This window comes from Callospermophilus lateralis, chromosome 9, assembly GCF_048772815.1.
Source record: "Callospermophilus lateralis isolate mCalLat2 chromosome 9, mCalLat2.hap1, whole genome shotgun sequence".
NCBI classification, from domain to species: Eukaryota; Metazoa; Chordata; class Mammalia; order Rodentia; family Sciuridae; genus Callospermophilus; species Callospermophilus lateralis.
The window spans coordinates 10,473,499-10,492,041 of NC_135313.1; the positions used below are offsets into that span (position 1 = coordinate 10,473,499).

Genomic DNA, 18,543 nt, shown 5'->3' on the forward strand with positions numbered 1-18,543 from the left:
CTGCTCAGTTCTATCCTTAGAAAGCCCTGCCAAGACATGTTTTTCAAGATAACATCCTTTCTTTCCTTATCGCTTTATCTGCTTTCATATGTCTTCCTGGTAGCCTTCATTATTTGACTTATATGTTTATCAATTATGCACTTGATTTTTTTGTTTCTGTCCTGACCCAAGAGAATAAAAACTAGGCTCTCTCCATTTTGTTGTTATTCTTGTTCTGTTTACTGATTCCACAGTTGCATAAAGAGTGCCTGGTAAAATCAGCAGACACTCAAGGAGCAGTTGTTGAATAAATGAAAGAATGGACCAAACCTTGGTGTGGATGGCAAACTCCTTCTCTTATCCTGGCATTCAAAATTAACATTAAATATAAAGTCTAAGTGAGGCTTTTGAATATAGTTTGAACCAATATGGAACCAAGTCAGTATCTGTAAAAGGAACGAGATACGTTAAAGTTAAAAGGAAAATAAACCATGATGAAATACCACCATGTACCTGTTAGAAGGACTAAAATAAATTTAAAACCAAACACTGACAAGGATATGAAGCCACTTGGAGTTTCATACCTTGTTGGTGGAAATGGAAATTGGTAAATTCACTTTAGAAGACATTTGCTAATTTCTTATAAAATTACCAAATAACTTAGTAATCCCATTCCTGGGTATTTATCCAAGCAAAAATAAATAAATAAATAAAACTTAAATTCAGGCAAAACTTGCAGACAAATATTTATAGTAACTTTTTAAAATATTGGCTCCAAACTAGAAGTAACCTAAAAGTCCCTCAACTAGTAATTGTTTTTTACTCTGTATACATCCATATGATAGAATATCACTTGGTTATAAGAAAACAAATTACTCATATACACAATAGCATAGGTTAATTTAAAACCATTTGTTATGGTTGGGATATGAGATGTCCCCCAAAAGTTCTTGTGATAACACAGGAGAAAACTGATTAGATTATGAGAGCCATATATTTATCCGTTCAAACTAAATTGAATGGGCTAAGTGAATGATAAATATAGACAGACAGGTACACACACACACACACACACACGTGGCTGGAGGGAGTAGGTCACTGGGGACATGACTTTGAGGTTATATTTTGTCCCTGGAACCTTGATCTCTGGCTCACTTTCTGCTTCTTGGCTGCCATGAGCTGAGTAGCTTTCTTCCACTGTGCCCTTGGCTTGATGCCGGGCCTCATGGTCGAGCCCAGAGCTGTGGAACTGGCCCACAATGAACTGAACCTCTGAGAGTGTGAGCTCCAAAGGCACATTTCCAACTCTAAGTTGTTCTGGTCAGTTATTTGGGTCCCGGCGATGATGAAAAACTGAAGAATGCATGATTCTAAGTCACAAAAAGCTTAGTCCACACCTATGACATTCTGGAAAGGTCAAAACTGGAAGGATAAAAGTTAGAGCAAGCCCTTAGGGGCTGGGACTTGGGACACCACATGTGACATTTTGACATTTGAGGAACAGGAGGGATATGGGAGGGGGGATGATGATTGGGCTGGTGTGTACACAACTATGTGTACTTTCCAAAATTCACAGAATTTCACCCACACAGACAATGGGCGCATTTTACAGGAATGAGGCACTCTATGAAGAAAGTGTTAGCTGAAGGAGGGTGTTGCCAACCACACACGCGACAGTTCTGAGCCCCTGCCCTCAGGCTCCCTCAGGCTCATCTCCTCTGGCCCTCTTTTCCACTCACTGTTCAAATCCAATTGAGCCCTTCACTTCATAATTTTTATAATAAAAATTTTATTGAGTCTCCTAGAAAGAGTCCGGGACAGCAATGGAGGCCGGGAGAGCCTTCTCTGAGTGAAGTCACAGATTTCTTAATGGGGCTTCTCTGTCTTGTAGTTCCTCTTGCCTTTTGTTGTCACAGTCATTTAAATGACATTGATTCCTCTCAATGGTGGCTCCAACATCAGTTGCATATTTAGAATGATATCTGTTTGAACCCCTTGAGCCAACAGATGGCTGGGGTGCTTACTCTGGAATGGCCACCCCCAGGGTCTGTTCAACCTCTGGGCTGCTGAGAGCATTCATGTCTCCAAAAATCTCCACTTAGCTTAGCTTCCTGAGATCCACCTGTTTGAGGAAGGGAGAGGAAAGGACACGTCTCTGCTTGTGGAAAAGAGGGAACTGCTTGTTCTGATGACACACAGTTGATTTTGAGCAGCATTTCCATCATTAGCCACGGTGCATACCTTCAGGAAATACAGCACGTCAGGTGTGAAATGCCCCTCTCTTGAAAGTCCTGAGGCTGCTTCACTGTGTTATGTGATGCCGATCAGAAAATGAGATGTTTTGATGGCATAAGACTAGAAAATGGGAATCTTCCTCCACAATAAAATCCTTTGTTACTTTTTTAGAAAATTCTTGCAGTGAAACATCCTTGTGGGCATAGATTTGACTATCAAATTTCCTTCATGTTGAATAAATCATGTGATTAAAAAACTCAAATGTTCTTTTAGAAACATAATCATTGGAAAAATATACAAATCTATATGACATCAAATTAAAGAGATGTTTGTGGCAAATAAACAAAAAAAAACAGTGGGTCAGAAGCAAGAATATGGTAGGAAATGCACAAAATCTGAATTGAGTGAGATAAAGTAGAAAAAAATTCTATTACAAAGATTTCACAGCAGCAGAGAAATCTTTGATATTGGAACTGGGCTCAGTTTTAGTTAGGTTTTAATGTTTGGGAAAGAACATTGTTGGAAATTTTAGGGGGTAGCTGGAATGATGTGAAGAAAAACGATATGTGACATAAAATTTGTGTGGTTGATCTCTTTGGTACACTGTTAGATTATTGCATAGAGAGTATGTTTCCAGAGGATTGATCAGAATGCTTGGGAAAAACTTAAGGGAGCAAAGTACAATATAACTTAAACCCTGGACATTAATAAATATTCATTATGTGATTAGCAGGTAGGACCTGAACTAAGACCTATATTGAATGTTAAGCCACAGTCTGGCATGAAGTCCACAAAATTGTCATTTCACAGCAACAATATTGTACTTCTTTCTGGTTTTCTAGGACTAGAAGGTCCTCACTAATACTTAATGGGTTCATTAATCCCTTAATGTTAAGGTCTTAGAAAAGAATTTATAACCACAGTAACAATATTAATAATAATAGCAGACACTCTTTGTGAACATGTAAAACAATTAGAAACTGTGTTCAGTCACTGTTTCCAAGGTCTATCCAAGAGCCCTGCCTCATTTTGTCCATGGAAAAACTGAGTCTCAGAGGTTAAGTGAATTGCCTTAGGCTGAAGTTAATTCATGGGGAAAAAATGGAATTTGAAGCCAGGTATGCCTTCAAAATCTTCTTGCTGATTTTTTACTCTGGTTTCAGTGGGCTGTATGGATTTGAGAAGTGACCGGTAAGGCAGGTAGAGGGACAACAGAGACAATTACAACTTGAGTAGTCAGGGCCTCCCTGGGGACCTGGCCTTCCCTAACTTCCCTGCCCATATATCACTCCTGCCTTAGTCCATTAAGGTTTTAATAATAACGATAATAATAATAATAAACAATCCTCTAGATTTGGTAATCTATAGACAGCAGAGATTCATTTCTCACAGTCCTGGGGGCTAAATCCAAGACCAAGTCTCCAACAGACTCAGGGTCTGGGGAGAGCCGGCTCCTCACAGATGGCATCAGTCCTTCACGTGGTCGAAGGACACCAGGGCTCTCTTGAGTCTTTTGTGAGGTTGTTAATCTGATTTTGGGGGGTGAAATCTCACAGTCTATTACCTCTTGATACCAACACCTTGGACACTGGATTTTAGCATATAAATCTTGGAGGGACACAAACATTCGGATCGTGGATCATAACAATCTCCATCTCTTTTATCGTCTCTGGCAGCATCACGTGGATTTCCTCATGATGCCTACCACAATTTACAAATGAATGTGAATTTCAATGCTCCTTCATTTACCCTTTGGCTTTGTTGCCACATTTTAAGCTTCATAAATATGAGGACCAGTTTTACATTATTCACCAAAGTATTACTCGGAGACTAGGCCATATGAAGTATGCACTTAAAAATATCACCAATGCTACATGAATGAAAGAAAAAAAAAATCAACTTTGGAGAGCAGACTGCAAAACTAGCAATAGACAAGGTATTCTAGCTGGAACAGACGTTTCAGTCCAGGGTAGCTGTGTGAATATTGTTTTGTCATCAACAGTAAAGAGGAAAATTAGGTTTCTTCTGGGCATTTTAATTGGGGAAGAAAGAAGTTTTTATTTAGACACAGAGAGTCCAAGATGATGGATGGCAGGAGATCCAGAGTGAGCAGTGTGAAAAGCCACGCTTCTGAGAAAGGTCAAAGCACAAGAGAGAGAGGTGGCTGAGTCATCTTCTGGGTCATAATTAATGCCCCAAGCGACCCTGAATTTTCCAAGAAAAGTGACTGAGGGAAGTGGAAAGAGCAAGACACTGAAGGCAGACTAGAGGGAATGCTTACACCTAGGGCTATGAAGGAGGAAAGGCTAGTCAAAAAGAGGAAGGAACGCGTCCTCCCCAGCCTCCCCAGTCACTCCAGACAACTCTAATCCACCTTTTAACACTATGGTAAAGTTCAAAGTCTTTTGCTGCTTTTTCCCTCCAGGTAGGACTGACCACTCCACTGTTGGGATATCTGACTTAGACTTCCGTTGATCAAAATACCTGCTTCCTTTCAAGATCCCAGGAGTGTTTCTTTTCCCTCTCTTTTGATTTCCAAAAAGGCAGTGGTCACTTTTATTCATTTTAATATTCCTTGTGTCTAATGTCAAAAGAGCTCAATGAACATTTGACTGCATGTTGACCACAGAAGGAGAGTAGAGAAGAAAGAGCAAAGTAAGAAGGGTATATAAAACATAATAATTAAAAGAAGAGAAATTGTCAAACGTTGTGGAAAGGTCAAGAAACCGTAAAGATGGAAGAGATCACTGCCTTCTGATAGTGATCACAATCAGGTATCAATTGCCTGCTCTGATAGATTAGCCCTTTGCAAGCATCTTATTTCTTTCTTGAAACAACGTTCTGAAGTGGCTTTAATTGCCCTTATGGAATAGATACAAGAACTAAGTCCCACGGAAGTTAAGTGACTTGCCCAAGTAAATGGCGGAATTAGACAGAAATTTAGTTCTGTTTCCAAATCTCTGTAGCCAACCTTAAATGACTGTCTTTACCAATCTAATTACTTTGAAAGGTTAAGACATCATCAGCAACGTTCAGGGTTGTGTCCAATTCACTAAGCATCTATCTCCCCTTCTCTGTATCGTATCCATACTGTGTTCCTTCATCTTGGTTCTTTCTATCCAAGGGAAAGTAACTATCATGCAATATAAGAACCTTACTTATTTAAGATACTCGTGAAATGTTAAGAGAAATTATGCCACTATTATTTCAAACTTGCAAATACACAGCATGTTCATTATTAGCTCTTCATCTGCAATAAGTAAGCCCAGAACTAAAAATAGCAGACAAATAAATGAACCGTGGAGATCCTGGTGAGTTTTTCTCCATTTCCTCTCAGAAATGGCTCCCTCAGCAGGGAGGCTGTACTCAGAAAGCTTCAAAATCATTAAGTTCTCAAGCACCTATTCTCCCTTCAAGCATTCTTCTTCTTCTAATCATTTGTCCAAACTATTAGACCAAAAGCATTTCACAGGTTAAAATTGCTTAACATGTGAGGTTAAGTGGTTTACTGAAGCCTGAATTCTTACTCTCCTTGCATATTTGGCTCATAATGTATAAGGAGAAAGGAGAGCAGGAGGCATGAAAGAGGGGTAAGAAAAGCATTCCAGGATTCCTGCTGCAGAAGTGGCCTTCAGATCAGATAGCTTGGTCCAATTTTTTTTACAAGGGCCGGAAGCTGGGGGCCAACTTAGCCACAGAGATAGTTAACAGTGAGTCATGATTGGACCTTAAACCTCCTGCCGCCCACCCATCACAGGGCCCTGAGGAGAAATGGGTGACTACAGAAACAGGAATTTGGTAGGACTTAAAGATGAGAAACTGCAATTTCATCACCACGTAACACAGCACCACTTAAGTGGAAATTCTGAGGTCTGAGAGCCTGCCTCCAGTGCCCATTCAGCCCTCACTTACCGAGCTCTCCAAGCCTGGACAAAGGGAATAATCTTTTGTGATAGTTAATGTCTATTGGGCCCTAACTGTGTTCTAGGCACTGAAGACACTAACACCTTACACACTTGTATGTATTAGCTTATAGAGTCTACCCCATAAATATCAAGGTTTGATTCAGATAGCATGAGAGCCTAACTTCAGAGAGTTCTCAATGCAGTATTAATAATGCAGATCAATAATTAAATAATATAAATATTAAATAATTAATAGCATAAAAATTAGGGCACTTGTGTAAATGTATTTTAATTATTGATGTCATCAAATGAACTCTTCAATTATCATGAACAATGAAGCTTTTAAACAGTATTAAGTCAGTTTTTCATTTTGTGACCAAAAATACCTGAGGAAAACCATCTAAAGAAGGAAAGGCTTACTTTGGTTCAGAGTTTCAGCGGTTTCAGTTGTTGGCTCTGTTGTTTCTGGGCCTGTGGAGATGCAGACAACCTGGAGGAAGGGCCTGGCAAAGCCAAGCTACTCCCCTCAAGGTGGCTGGAAAGCAGAGAGAAGGAGAAAGAGGCCCAGGACAAGATACACTCTTTAATGGCCCTCAGTGACTTACTTCCTCCAATTAGATCCCACTACCTACAGTTTCCATCACCTCCCAACAATGAATTCAATTATGGACCCATCATTGGATTAATCCACAGGTGAGGACAGAGCCTTCGTGATCCAATCACTTCCCCATAGCCTCACTTCTGGACACCACTGCACTGGGGACATAGCTCAATGGTAGACAAGCCTTCAACACGTGAGCCTTTGGTGGACACTCCAAATCCAAACTAGAGTGAATGAACACTTTCACCACACAAAGAGGTCTCCTCAAAATAGTTCTCCCTGAGCATTGAAGATTCAAGTTTTATTTTAAATTCCATTTTCTTCCTCTGCCATTTCTATTTCCTCTAAAGGAAAGACACATCTTAGGGAAAACATTCAGCATCTTCAGGATGTGGAATATGCCATTGAAAAGTCTTTCTAGAAAAGTCTTTCTAAAGTTTTCCATTGAGTGAGTAGGCATATAAAACACTCTTCCTTTACTGTAAGGATAGAACAAAGCAAGGCATTTGAGTATATTTGGTTAATTTTAAAAAAAAATAAGTTCAAAAAATACATGTTTTTAGTGTAAAAGACTCCATAGATTAATCTTTCTGCCATGATTTCCTTTTGTTACAGAAGTGAAATGCAGGAGAAACCCAGCAGGTAGTCTGCTCTCTTCTCAGCCAAACTCCTCACCAGACAGCCCCTTCCTCAGTTTCAGGAATCTCAAAGTGGAAAGTGGCAGGCTGGTGACTTTTGGTACCTGCCCCTTTGCCTTTCTGTGTTTCATTAAGAAAATGTGGTGAGCCAGCTCATCATTTTTCTGAAAGATCCAAGTGAATTGACATTGAACTCTGTCCATCTCCTCAGGTTTGCCTAGGACAAGAATAAATCATTTGCTATTGTGGCCACTGCTTTTTCTGTTGACATACTTTGTTGTAACCATAAATATGAACCCTAAACGTATGAGAATGTAGACCAGGTCCAGGGGCTAATTTTTGAGGAGTGAGCTTTGAAATGACTAAGAAGCGATTCTGAGCTGGGCAGGGTGGCACACCTCTGTGATCCCAGCAATCTGGGAGCTTGAGGCAGAAGAATCACAAGTTTGAGGCCAGCCTTAGCAACTTAACGAGACCCTGTCTCAAAAAATAAAAAGGTTGGGGATTTAGTTCAGTGGTAGAGCAACCGTGGGTTCAATCCCCAGTACAAAACACATACAAAACAAAGAAGTGCTTCTGGTTAGAAGGTGTGGTTTAAAAATTGAATATTAATGTAAAAAAATACATGAAAGAAAATTTGCAATTCCTAGCACATTGTAATCTTGCAAAAATAGTAGATGCAACTCTTAATACTACAAAATGAATAAGTGAAATTACTCCACACACTAGAATATTTGCTAAAGAAAATTTGCCTTTACGTAACTGATATAATTTCAATCCAGTAATTTTTCAGGCAGAAGGCATCTAATTATCTGTCATTCTTTCAAATAGTAGCAATAAGAACCATTGTCTCAGAGAATAACCTGCCATCTGCAAGGCTCAGTATTTTATGTGTAGCAGTTCAATGAACACCCACAACGTGCCCAACCTTGTGGGTACTGTGGTCCCCATTTACAGATGTAGAAATTAAGGCTCAGATTTTAACTCAGCTGCCCAAGCTCATCCTGCTTCTCACGACCAAGGCAGGATTTCAGCCCAGTGGGATCCCTGATGCCCACTCTCCTGAACTCTATCCTATGCTGGAAATAAATGTGAATGCCAGTGTGGGGGTGGAGTAAGCCGCACAGTTTAAATAAAGGTAAACCACTAAGTCTCATTGTCCTATTTATAGGTCATCTGTAAAAATTTAAAGGGAGCAATTTTTCAGGTGTCCTGTAAGATTTTATAGGTTCTCACGGGGGTTCTATATATAGCACAGTAGCATATCATGGGTTAATCTAAGGCCATGGTTCTCAAGCTTTTGAGCTCAAAATTATTTTGCCCTCCAAAAAAAAATGATGTGGGACCTCATGAAGCTTTAGTTTACATGAATCATGCTCATTGATATTTTTTATATGACAAATTAAAGTGAAGAAATATTTTTATTTATTTTAAAAGCAATAAACACAGGCTAACATACATAACATATTTTATGCAAAATATCTATTTTCGAAAACAAAGCCTTGAGTGAGGACAGAGAGTCAGTCACATGTCTGTAAGTCTCCTTCATGTCCTTCTGCAGGGAAGACAGCAGAGTCAGCATTAAGGTTCTACTCCACATTCATTCTGTCCTGCCACCACCATGGTCACACAGCCACCAAGAAATGCCACTGAAGACTCAGGAGGCAGAGTTAAAATAGTAAATAATGCCTTAGTGTTCTGAGGTGAAACCTCTAGAGGACTGAGGAGTTCTACTGCCAACTTTAGTGAACAGTATAACAAAGTCATCACTCGATTGCCCCTTGTCCCCAAAGTACCTCAAGAGAGATGAAAAAGTGTCATTTTGAAGTAACGATTGGCATCAAGTAGGAAAAGCTTTACAAGTAACATCACAGGTCCAAAACCAAGATGTTACAGAAATAAGTGAACTCTATTCAAAGACCAAAACTAGTATATTTCTATCTTTGCAGAATAAATGAATAGAATCCTTTGTTGCAAAAAAAAGGTAGTTGAAGTGTCATTCTATCTTATTAGCATTAACCAAACTGATCAAATATTATGTTGCTTAAGGGAAGGTAGTAGTGAAATATCATTAGACATATAACCTCATAAACACGAAAGCTCTGGGATATATTGGGAATCTTGGATAAGATGACAGAGAGACATTTTATACAACATTTGGAAACTGGTAGAACACATTAGAAGTCGAATCATTTGCTTATTTATGTGACTTCATCTAAAAAAATATTTTGGCTCTGAAATATGCCTTTTCCTCCTTATTTTAATAGCCAGGTCGTAAAACAAGGTATTTATAAGTTATTTTTGATTTTGTTAATTCATATATTCAACTTTGTGTTTACCATACCACTTCAAAATGAAAAATGGTTATCTCAAAGCAATTGAGTTACTCCTAATGATGTTTAGCTTAACATAATATCCTAGATGCTCCAGAGAGCTGTGCCCTATTTCACAAGTATGTTAGCAGAGTTGAAGAACCAAAGAATTAATGTTTCACCACAAGGGAAAACAATCTATTTTTTAAATATAAAATGTATTTGAATTGCGAAGGAACACTAACACTAAAGGAAATATTTCCCTCATTGCCAACTTGGCCATATCTCAAAACAATCATCTGATTGCATATTATGGGAAGATCACACCTACAATGAAGTTTCCAGATGTTGGATTTGATAAGAGAAGGAATTAGTGTCAGCATCAATGGATTCCTCTCATGCCAATTTCCAGGGCAATAGTTTACATTTTCTAGTAGTACTATTTTCCCACAGTGTTTTTTTGTTTTCTTTTCTTTTTGTTTTCCCTAATGTCCAGGTATTGTAAAAAATAACAGCATACAAATAAAACCCACCTACATGGGGTTTTTTGGAAGAGAGCTGCTTGTTTAAGTAGAAATCCTTGCCAAATAAGCACTGAGTAGTTGTCTGGGTTCCCCCAGGTCCTCCGCAGCAATAGCTTGCTCGAGTCCACAGACTACTGGTTGCAGAATCAGACGACGCCCTGCCAGATTGGTTTTGTGGAAGACAAGTCTGAAAACTGTGCTTCTGTAAGTATCCAGAATTCTCGGGAATGTCGTGGATAAAACAGGGAAATGGCACATGCATCCTTGCTTGAGATAGAAGTGTTATAATTTATAAAACGTAAGTTTGGAAAAGTGTCCTTTTGAAAATACAAAATTAGTTTGTATGGCTTGTCAACAAAAGGACATAGAAAGCTAATGCTTCTACCTCAAACTTGCTCATTTCAACGGGTAAACTCATCTGATCAATTCTCCAAGGGAAAAATTTTTTTTTTCCCAGAGAAAAAGTGTTTACATTTTCAAAAGCAACTGAGAAAAAGGTTCAGAAATAGATTTATAGGATGACAAATAAAAGCTATTCAACAGTGCTCTAAGATTCTTTGTAATTTATTTTATAACCCTGACCAGTAGGTATGTTCCAATGTAAATATTATGTAAAATTTTTCTACCACGCTTGAGTTATAGTTTTAACTTGAAAACTCAGCCTAAGAAATAAAGAGGCATGCATTTTAATACACTGTAGCTGTGCTTGACATACAAAACCTTTCTTTGCCGGATCAACAATAATAATTCCTACAGCTTAGAATGCAAATGCATACTGTTGATATGAAATAGACTCCTTCCCATATGCTCCATGAAACTATATTTTTCATTTTTATTGAACTCATCCAGCTCTTATGGGGTCATGATTATAGAGATGGGAAAGTGTGTTTTCAAAAAGGAGAGAAATATAATGTAATTCTCCTGACTAAATTGAGAGCATCAGCTCTGAGCTATTCCTGGAGGTAAGTTGTATGCCAGCATTTCTGTTAAAAGGGAAAAGCAGAAAATGGGATGGGAGGCTTTTTATATACTGAGCAGACCAGAACCGGCAGACAGAGGATGTAAAACACCTCACACAGCAGGCTCCCATAGCCCAAGAAATGCACAGTTCACTGTCGCTCATCAGTATATCTTTATTTAGGCAAATGGTTGGGAATCTTTAACTTTTAGTACATTTGGTTGCTTGTCCAGAAAACTAGTTGCTAACTAAAAATCTCTGGGGAAAACAAGAAAGGATTAAGGGGCAAGTAATTTGACAGTAGTACCTCCTTTGCAAAGTCAATTCTGAAGTGAGCTGGAAAGTACAGGCAATTGCTTGTTCCGATGTGCAATTAAACAGGTATCAAAGGTAAAAGAGAGAAATACAGAGTACAAGCTGTTAGGGGCCACACATTTGTCAAAGTTGTCATCCGAACAGTTCCAGTATCACAAGGTTTTTCCACTTGGAGAACACACAGAACTTGGGACACTAAAAATGGTGTAATGAAGGGCTAAGAGGTCTTCTCTAAATTTCCTATTTGGGGAGTATGGGTTGTAGATCTATAATTAGAAATGATAGCTAATTTCTAGTTGAATTTAAAGATTACCATTGTATTATCCTATATTCAAAAAAACTCCTCCAACTCCCTCACCAAACCCAGTATACTTAAATTTGGGCTTAAAACTGTGACCTCCTTTCTTTATTCTTTTTTCCTTTCTAGTGTCAGATGATATCGGGGAGGTTGAGCTGATTCATTCTGCCTTTAAGGTTCTTCTTATTCTTCCCCAAAGGGGAAAATCCTAAACCCAAGTAAAAGGCATAATATTAGATTATTTGCTCCCCCTCAAGAAATTTTAGTAATTAAAACTGACACAAAAATCAAAACTTGTCCATAATTCTATATTCAAGAGAAATCCCCCCCCCGCAAAAAAAAAAACTTAGCCCTAATCTCTCATAAAGTATCCTGTAGTCATTTTTTCTTAATTTTGAGGTCCTTCTTCTTTCTGGCTTGGCAAATATATGTAGGTGGGGAGGATAAACCAGAGACCAGGGTTGCAAAGTGCTAAGGAGTAACTGTCGCCTACAAGAGAAACACAGACCAAGTCTAGAGGTGCTGGACCAGGACAAGGAGCTCTTCAGCAAAAGAGCCATATAGGAGTCTCCAGACGGTCAGGGAGAAAGTACTTAATTCCCTCTTAAAACCCACTTTCCAAAATGTCAAAATCTCTAGTAATTAGAGAAATGCAAATCAAAACTACTCTAAGATTTCATCTCACTCCAGTCAGAATGGCAGTTATCAAGAATACAAGCAACAATAAGTGTTGGTGAGGGTGTGGGGAAAGGCACACTCATACATTGCTGGTGGGACTGAAAATTGTTGCAACCAATCTGGAAAGCAGTATGAAGATTCCTTAGAAAATCTGGAATGGAACCACCATTTGACCCAGCTATTCTACTTCTCAGTCTATATCCTAAAGACTTAAAAACAGCACACTACAGTAACGCAGCCACTTCAATGTTTATAGCAGCACAATTCACAATTGCTAAACTGTGGAAGCAAACTATATGCCCTTCAATAGATGAATGGATAAAGAAACTGTGGTACATAGACACAATGGAATATTACTCAGCATTAAAAGAGAATAAAATTATGGCTTTTGCAGGTAAATGGATAGAGTTGGAGAATATCATGCTAAGCCAAATAAGCCAATCTCTAAAAATCAGGGACTGAATGTTTTCTCTGTTAAGTGGATGCTAGTCTATACGGGGGAGGGGGCATGGGATAAGTGGAGGAACTTTGGATGAGGCAAAGGGGAGGGGGAGCAGGTGGCAAAAGGGAAAGAAAGATGGTGGAATGAGATGGTCATCATTACCCTAGGTACATGTATAATTGCAGGAAGGGTATGACTTGACTTCATGCACATCCAGAGAAGTGAAAAATTCTGCTCCATTTGTGTACAATGAATCAGAGATCTTTCTAATGTTATGTATACCTGATTAGAACTAATTAAAAAAGAAAAAACATTTTCCACATAACCATGAAAATGAAAGTGTAATTGAGACAGGGAGAGGGTATCTTCATTTTAAAAAATATCTTCATTAAAGTTTAATTCTTAAAAAGTAGCTTATGAAATCATCCCAAACCTGAATCTATTTGTACATAATCACAGCAGAGTCTGAGGGGCTGAATAATGCTGTCCTGTATTGTCCTGTTTTGCAATCTGTTCATAGTTCTGGGGAATCCTACTCTAAGTCTGTTGTTGCTTTATAAACTCTTTTCTTGCCCACCAAAATTAGTAATTACATTTCCATATTTAGTGTAAGTTAGTTTGGTGTTTGTTACACTAGATTTAAGGTTTTTAGATCCATGGCTTCTTAAAACTAAGTATCTCAGTGTTCTCATGGTTTCTAAATTTAAGATATCTATTTGAAATTTCTTGGGGTTGGGGACAACCTCTGGCTTGGAAGACATTCAGGGGGTTGTGTACACATCTCGATATGGCAGTTTGTTTTCAAGAGCCAGACCATGGATTCTAGTTATTTCTTCAGTGGATGACCTTGTCCATTTATAGGTAATGAGAGAAGTCTTAGACAAGAGTGGTTTGAAGGAGTCAGGAATGTAACAGGCACCTCAAACAGAGCCAATGGCCCACAAGCTCCTGAAGTCAGCTCCAATGGCTTTTCAAAAGGTTTTATGATTTTACTAAATAGAATTCTCTTATCAAACTTAGACTTTTACTTTTTGCTAATTTGACATTCTGAAAAATAATATTCATATACTAACCTGGTAGTTAGTATATGAATACTAACTATTCATATACTAATGAATATTAGTTTTGCAACCTGGTCATTTAAAAGAGAGGGACTGTGTAGGAGAACAATGGAATTCTAAGCCCTTCTCCAAAATTCAACAGCTAAGACATTATCTCAGCGGAGGTCCTTAACAGAGGAACTGGATTTTTTTTATAATACCTTACTCTTTAAGTTACATTAGTCCTTATTAATCATCTATTGTTTTTGGCTATTCACTGGAAATTAAGTTTTGACTTTTCAGGAATCACCTTTTGGTTCAATACTTCATTAACATCACCACATCATGAAAGTTATTATTACTCATGTAATTTCTGTTCAACCTTTTTCCTTAATAACCATTGTAAGACTCAAGCTATGTCCTCTTTATTTTATACACTTTAATTGATGAATCACAGTATTTTAAAATGTTTGCCTTAAATGTACAAATAAGTTGAATTCTCAAGTGGCCTTCAGCAGACTACCCATGGTATTGCAAAAGTAAGATGCCTGTCAGGTGTTCTATAGGTCTCACGTTCTGAAGCAGTCCAGGGGCAAAAATTTTAAAAAAAAATTCAGATGAACGTATTTAAATGTAATTATTTCTCCAACTATATCTACATCTATTCTGAAACTTAAAAAAAGTAAGAAAGAGACAAGTACCCGGCTTAGGTTTTACTGTGGAAAAATCTAGACTCATGTGATCAAGGAAATACATAACTGTAAAATACAGAAGTTTTTCTTTTTTCTTTTTTTTTTCTGTTTTGAGACAGGGTCTCTATAAATTGCTGGGAGGTCTTACTAAATTGCTGAGGCTGGCCTTGAAATTGCAATCCTCCTGCCTCAGTCTGCCTAGTGACTGGGATGACAGGAGTGTGCCACCACACGATATTTATTTTTCCTTTAAAACATCAAATCTATCTTTTTTTTTTTCTTTTCAATTTAAGGAGCACTAGGCACGTCTTAAAAATGGTGGCAGAATGGCTGAGCCAAGCCAAAACTCTGTGTTTGAGTGAACCCATTCAACTTAGGAAGCAGTTTAAGCAAACATTCAGGGTCACTTGAGTAGGTTGGCTCTCAGAAAAAGGGGTACAAGAGAGCTCTCAGTCCCAACACCTAGATTATCCTGCCAGCTTCACCCAGTAACACTCTCCAAGAGAAAAGCTCCAGTAGGCTCTATTTCTTTCATTCTGACAAATTTGCAGGGGTTTTAATACCCAACACTGTTGGAAGAGTCTAGACAGGAGCTATTTGAAATCTAGCTCTCAAAGTGATAACGCAAGACAGCCTCAGAGAAGTAGAGCAGGAGACCTATAACCTGTCCATGTGGCCTTGCTCACCTTGTGCATGACCCATGGCCCCTCAGAAAACCCAAGAGTCTTAGGGAAAACATTTTAACCTGACTTTTAATCAAAAGAAATTTCCACAAAACCTTACCTTGTCTTCAGGAGGTAATGCATTAGAAAGAACACTTGGTTGATAACCATAAAGATTTATGCATCCTTTATAAATCAGGTTTCCAAAGAATATTTAAGCACTTGGAAATAAAGTCTCCTAGTGTGACTGTATATAAAAGTGAGCTGTAAAATATGTAGAACAAACAAGTAAAAAAAAAAAAACCTCTAATATACAATATGAAGAATATAGGTAATAATAGTGTTTTGTTTTCAGGGTTTTTGTTAAATGAGTTGATTATAGCTACTGCTGCCTTGGGGGTAAGAAATGAATAAGTACGTGAGGCAATAGATATGCTACATTATAGTGCCTGTTTTACCACATGTATCTTATAGCATGTTGTGTGCCTTAAATATGCACAATACAATTTATCAAAAACCAAAAATCACTTGAAAATAAAACAGGATGTTAATAAATTGGATGAAGAAAGAGAAATCAAGAATAGCACCTCTGATTTAGGCATGAGCTTCTAGGTGAATGGACATGTCCTCTACTATGATGGGATGACCGAGGAAGGAAGCAGAGGGTTCAGGTGACATGATGCTATGTGTCCTGTAGGCACCAAAGGAGAGAAGTCAAGTAGGGAGCTGCCTATACAAGTTGGAGCTGTTCAGCAAGAAGTAGAGATCTGAGAGTCCTCAGAATGACCCCCAGAGAGCAGAGATCAGCCAGCCTGGGTGGGGTGTAGGCAGAGGAAGGGGCTTGTGCGGAGCTCTGGAATTCTCTGAAACTAAGTACCTGGTCAGTGACCAGCATGTTTCAGGGTCCTAGAGGTAGCAAGAGATTATTATTTTAGCAAGTAAGCCTGAGATTCAAATACTTAATGAAGTATTTTATAAATCTTGACAGTTTTTGCAGTTAAAAATACAGTCAGAAAACCTGAGTGTTTATACCACTTCTCAATTTTTTAAAATTCATTTTGACAGAAGAATACATTATTAAAATAGTTCAGAATAGCTTCAACTTTCAAATTTTCAACACTCCCTACTATTATAGCAACCCCTAGTATTATAGCAATTTTCCTCTTAGGTGAAAGCCTATCAATCAAGAAGATCAACAACAATAAATACTTATTCTCATTAGAATACCTTTAAACTTCAAGGGTATCAATGACATTATTTTCTATTTCTTTTTAGCAGACGTATTTGTTTAGAGTAAACTGCTTCCTAATAACTTCTTCTAAAATCTCAAAAAAAAACCTACCTAGAAATAATAGTATTTTTTTAACTTAGATTATCAAGGTGAAATCCATATCTTTATTTCTTCATTGATTTCTCTATATACATAGATTGATCTATCTATCTATCTATTGATCTATCTATGCATATGGACAGACCTGGAAGAATTAAAGAGAGTAAAGATTGGGCATGGCTAATAAATGCATAGGACATTTTATTTTAGTTTTCAGTCTTTGGGTTATAATTTCCATCTTTGTAATGAGACAAACTCACTCTAGAGATTTATTAGGAAGTGAGAAAATGCTAAAGTCTGAAACAGAACTCCTATCCTACCAACTGCATATTGTACTTATTTATAGACCAGGCACAGCCCTCATTTTATATCACAGAGGACACTTTGTATATGTGTCTGGCCTGTTGTTTCTGCAATGTCATCGGAATTTAACTGGATTATCTATATGGATTTATTACACCTTCCAGAAGCATCTGAAGGTACTGAGTAGGGTAAAGGAAAGTTTGTGCCCTCCTAAATTTTGTCTTAGGTTTGGTTTAATGTAGGTATTAAGCAGAATAACAAAGAGAGTTAACGAAGATAATTCTACTAGGCATCCTGAGGGAATTCTTGTAAAGCAAAGTCTTTTACTGTGCACGCTACTGAAATATTGAACTGGATAAGTCTGTCTTGTGAAGCAGCTGTCCTATGCACTGTAAAATGTCTAGTAGCACCCTGACGTCTACCCATTAGATGCCCGCAGTAACCGCCTGACAAATTGTCACAAACAAAAATGTCTACAGACATTGCTAATGTCCCCTGGATATGGACAATGGGCAGGAAGTGTGGAAGGATGACACAAAATCACATCCAGTTAGGACCGACTACTTTAATTGTTTTCAAACAGTAGCCTCCAGTCACCCGTGAGGTAACCCAAGCCAAGTCATGTGCTTCAACTCAAGATGCACCTCACCCCTCCATAGTCATAGAGGATCACGTAGAATCAAATGACTACAGTACACATGTTGCTGTCATCAATGGCCATGTGCACTGAAGAGGAAAGGTCCATGAGACAAACTGGACCAGTTCAGGTACCTGCCCATAAGTCAAGATCAGTTAACTTACTGCTATTGCCTGTGCCACCAAATAGAATCCAATACCACTGGAACATCCCAGGCCACCAATTTCCAGATTGAGCTATATTGCATTTATTTTGAACTTCTTTTCTTTTATCAGATATAATGCAATACCAACAGCTAATATGAAAGCATTACTACCTAATGGACCTATTATTGGCATCCAGGTTATTTCCTTCCACACTTTCCCACACAGGCTAGAATGAAAAACCATGTTGACTCATCTGGTTTCCAAATGAGAATATAAGCCCTGGATAGAAGATGTTCAATTTGTCAGGAGAAGTCAAAATCTTTTTTTTTTTTTTTTTTTTTTTACATCTACTGAATTCTAAATGTTGGCCCATACTATCATTTTCTTTTGACGTTGTGTAAGCAAATCAAAACACATCTGTGGGTTAGAACCAGCTGTTGGGACTTCAAGTTCTGAAATCCGTCATTTTAATGTATGCCCACTAGCCTCACTCTTATTGTCTGAAAACTTCTATGTGCATTTGAATTCAGGATTGTGGGACAATCCTACAAATGTTTTTCAGCTCAAAAAATGCTGGTCTAGAGCCATGGGTTACCATAGCTTCCTTTCTCATTGGCCAAGTCCATTTTTCCAAATTTTTCTACTCTAAAATCAGATACATCCACCCCCTATTCACTTCCAGAATATAATTTAGAAAACAGTCTCATCTAACCTGGAAATAAAGGCAATAGATGTGGATTACCACAATCTATTTTCTTTATTCATATGTATATGTATGAGTATATTTCTGTTGAAACCATTGTTCTGGTAATTAAACAGATCCCTTAATGAAGACTCAGTCAAGAGTG

At 38.1% G+C, this 18,543-nt stretch overlaps 1 protein-coding gene across 2 annotated transcripts in view; it reads left to right on the top strand.

The window, feature by feature from the left end:
• The window catches only part of Sphkap (SPHK1 interactor, AKAP domain containing), a 127,581-nt gene that overhangs the window by 22,242 nt on the left and 86,796 nt on the right, over window positions 1-18,543 (top strand). For both annotated transcript variants that reach the window (XM_076866304.2, XM_076866305.2), the window contains exon 3: window positions 10,291-10,398. In XM_076866304.2, coding sequence (XP_076722419.2) covers window positions 10,291-10,398 — 108 coding nt within the window. The remainder of the gene's footprint in view (window positions 1-10,290; window positions 10,399-18,543) is intronic.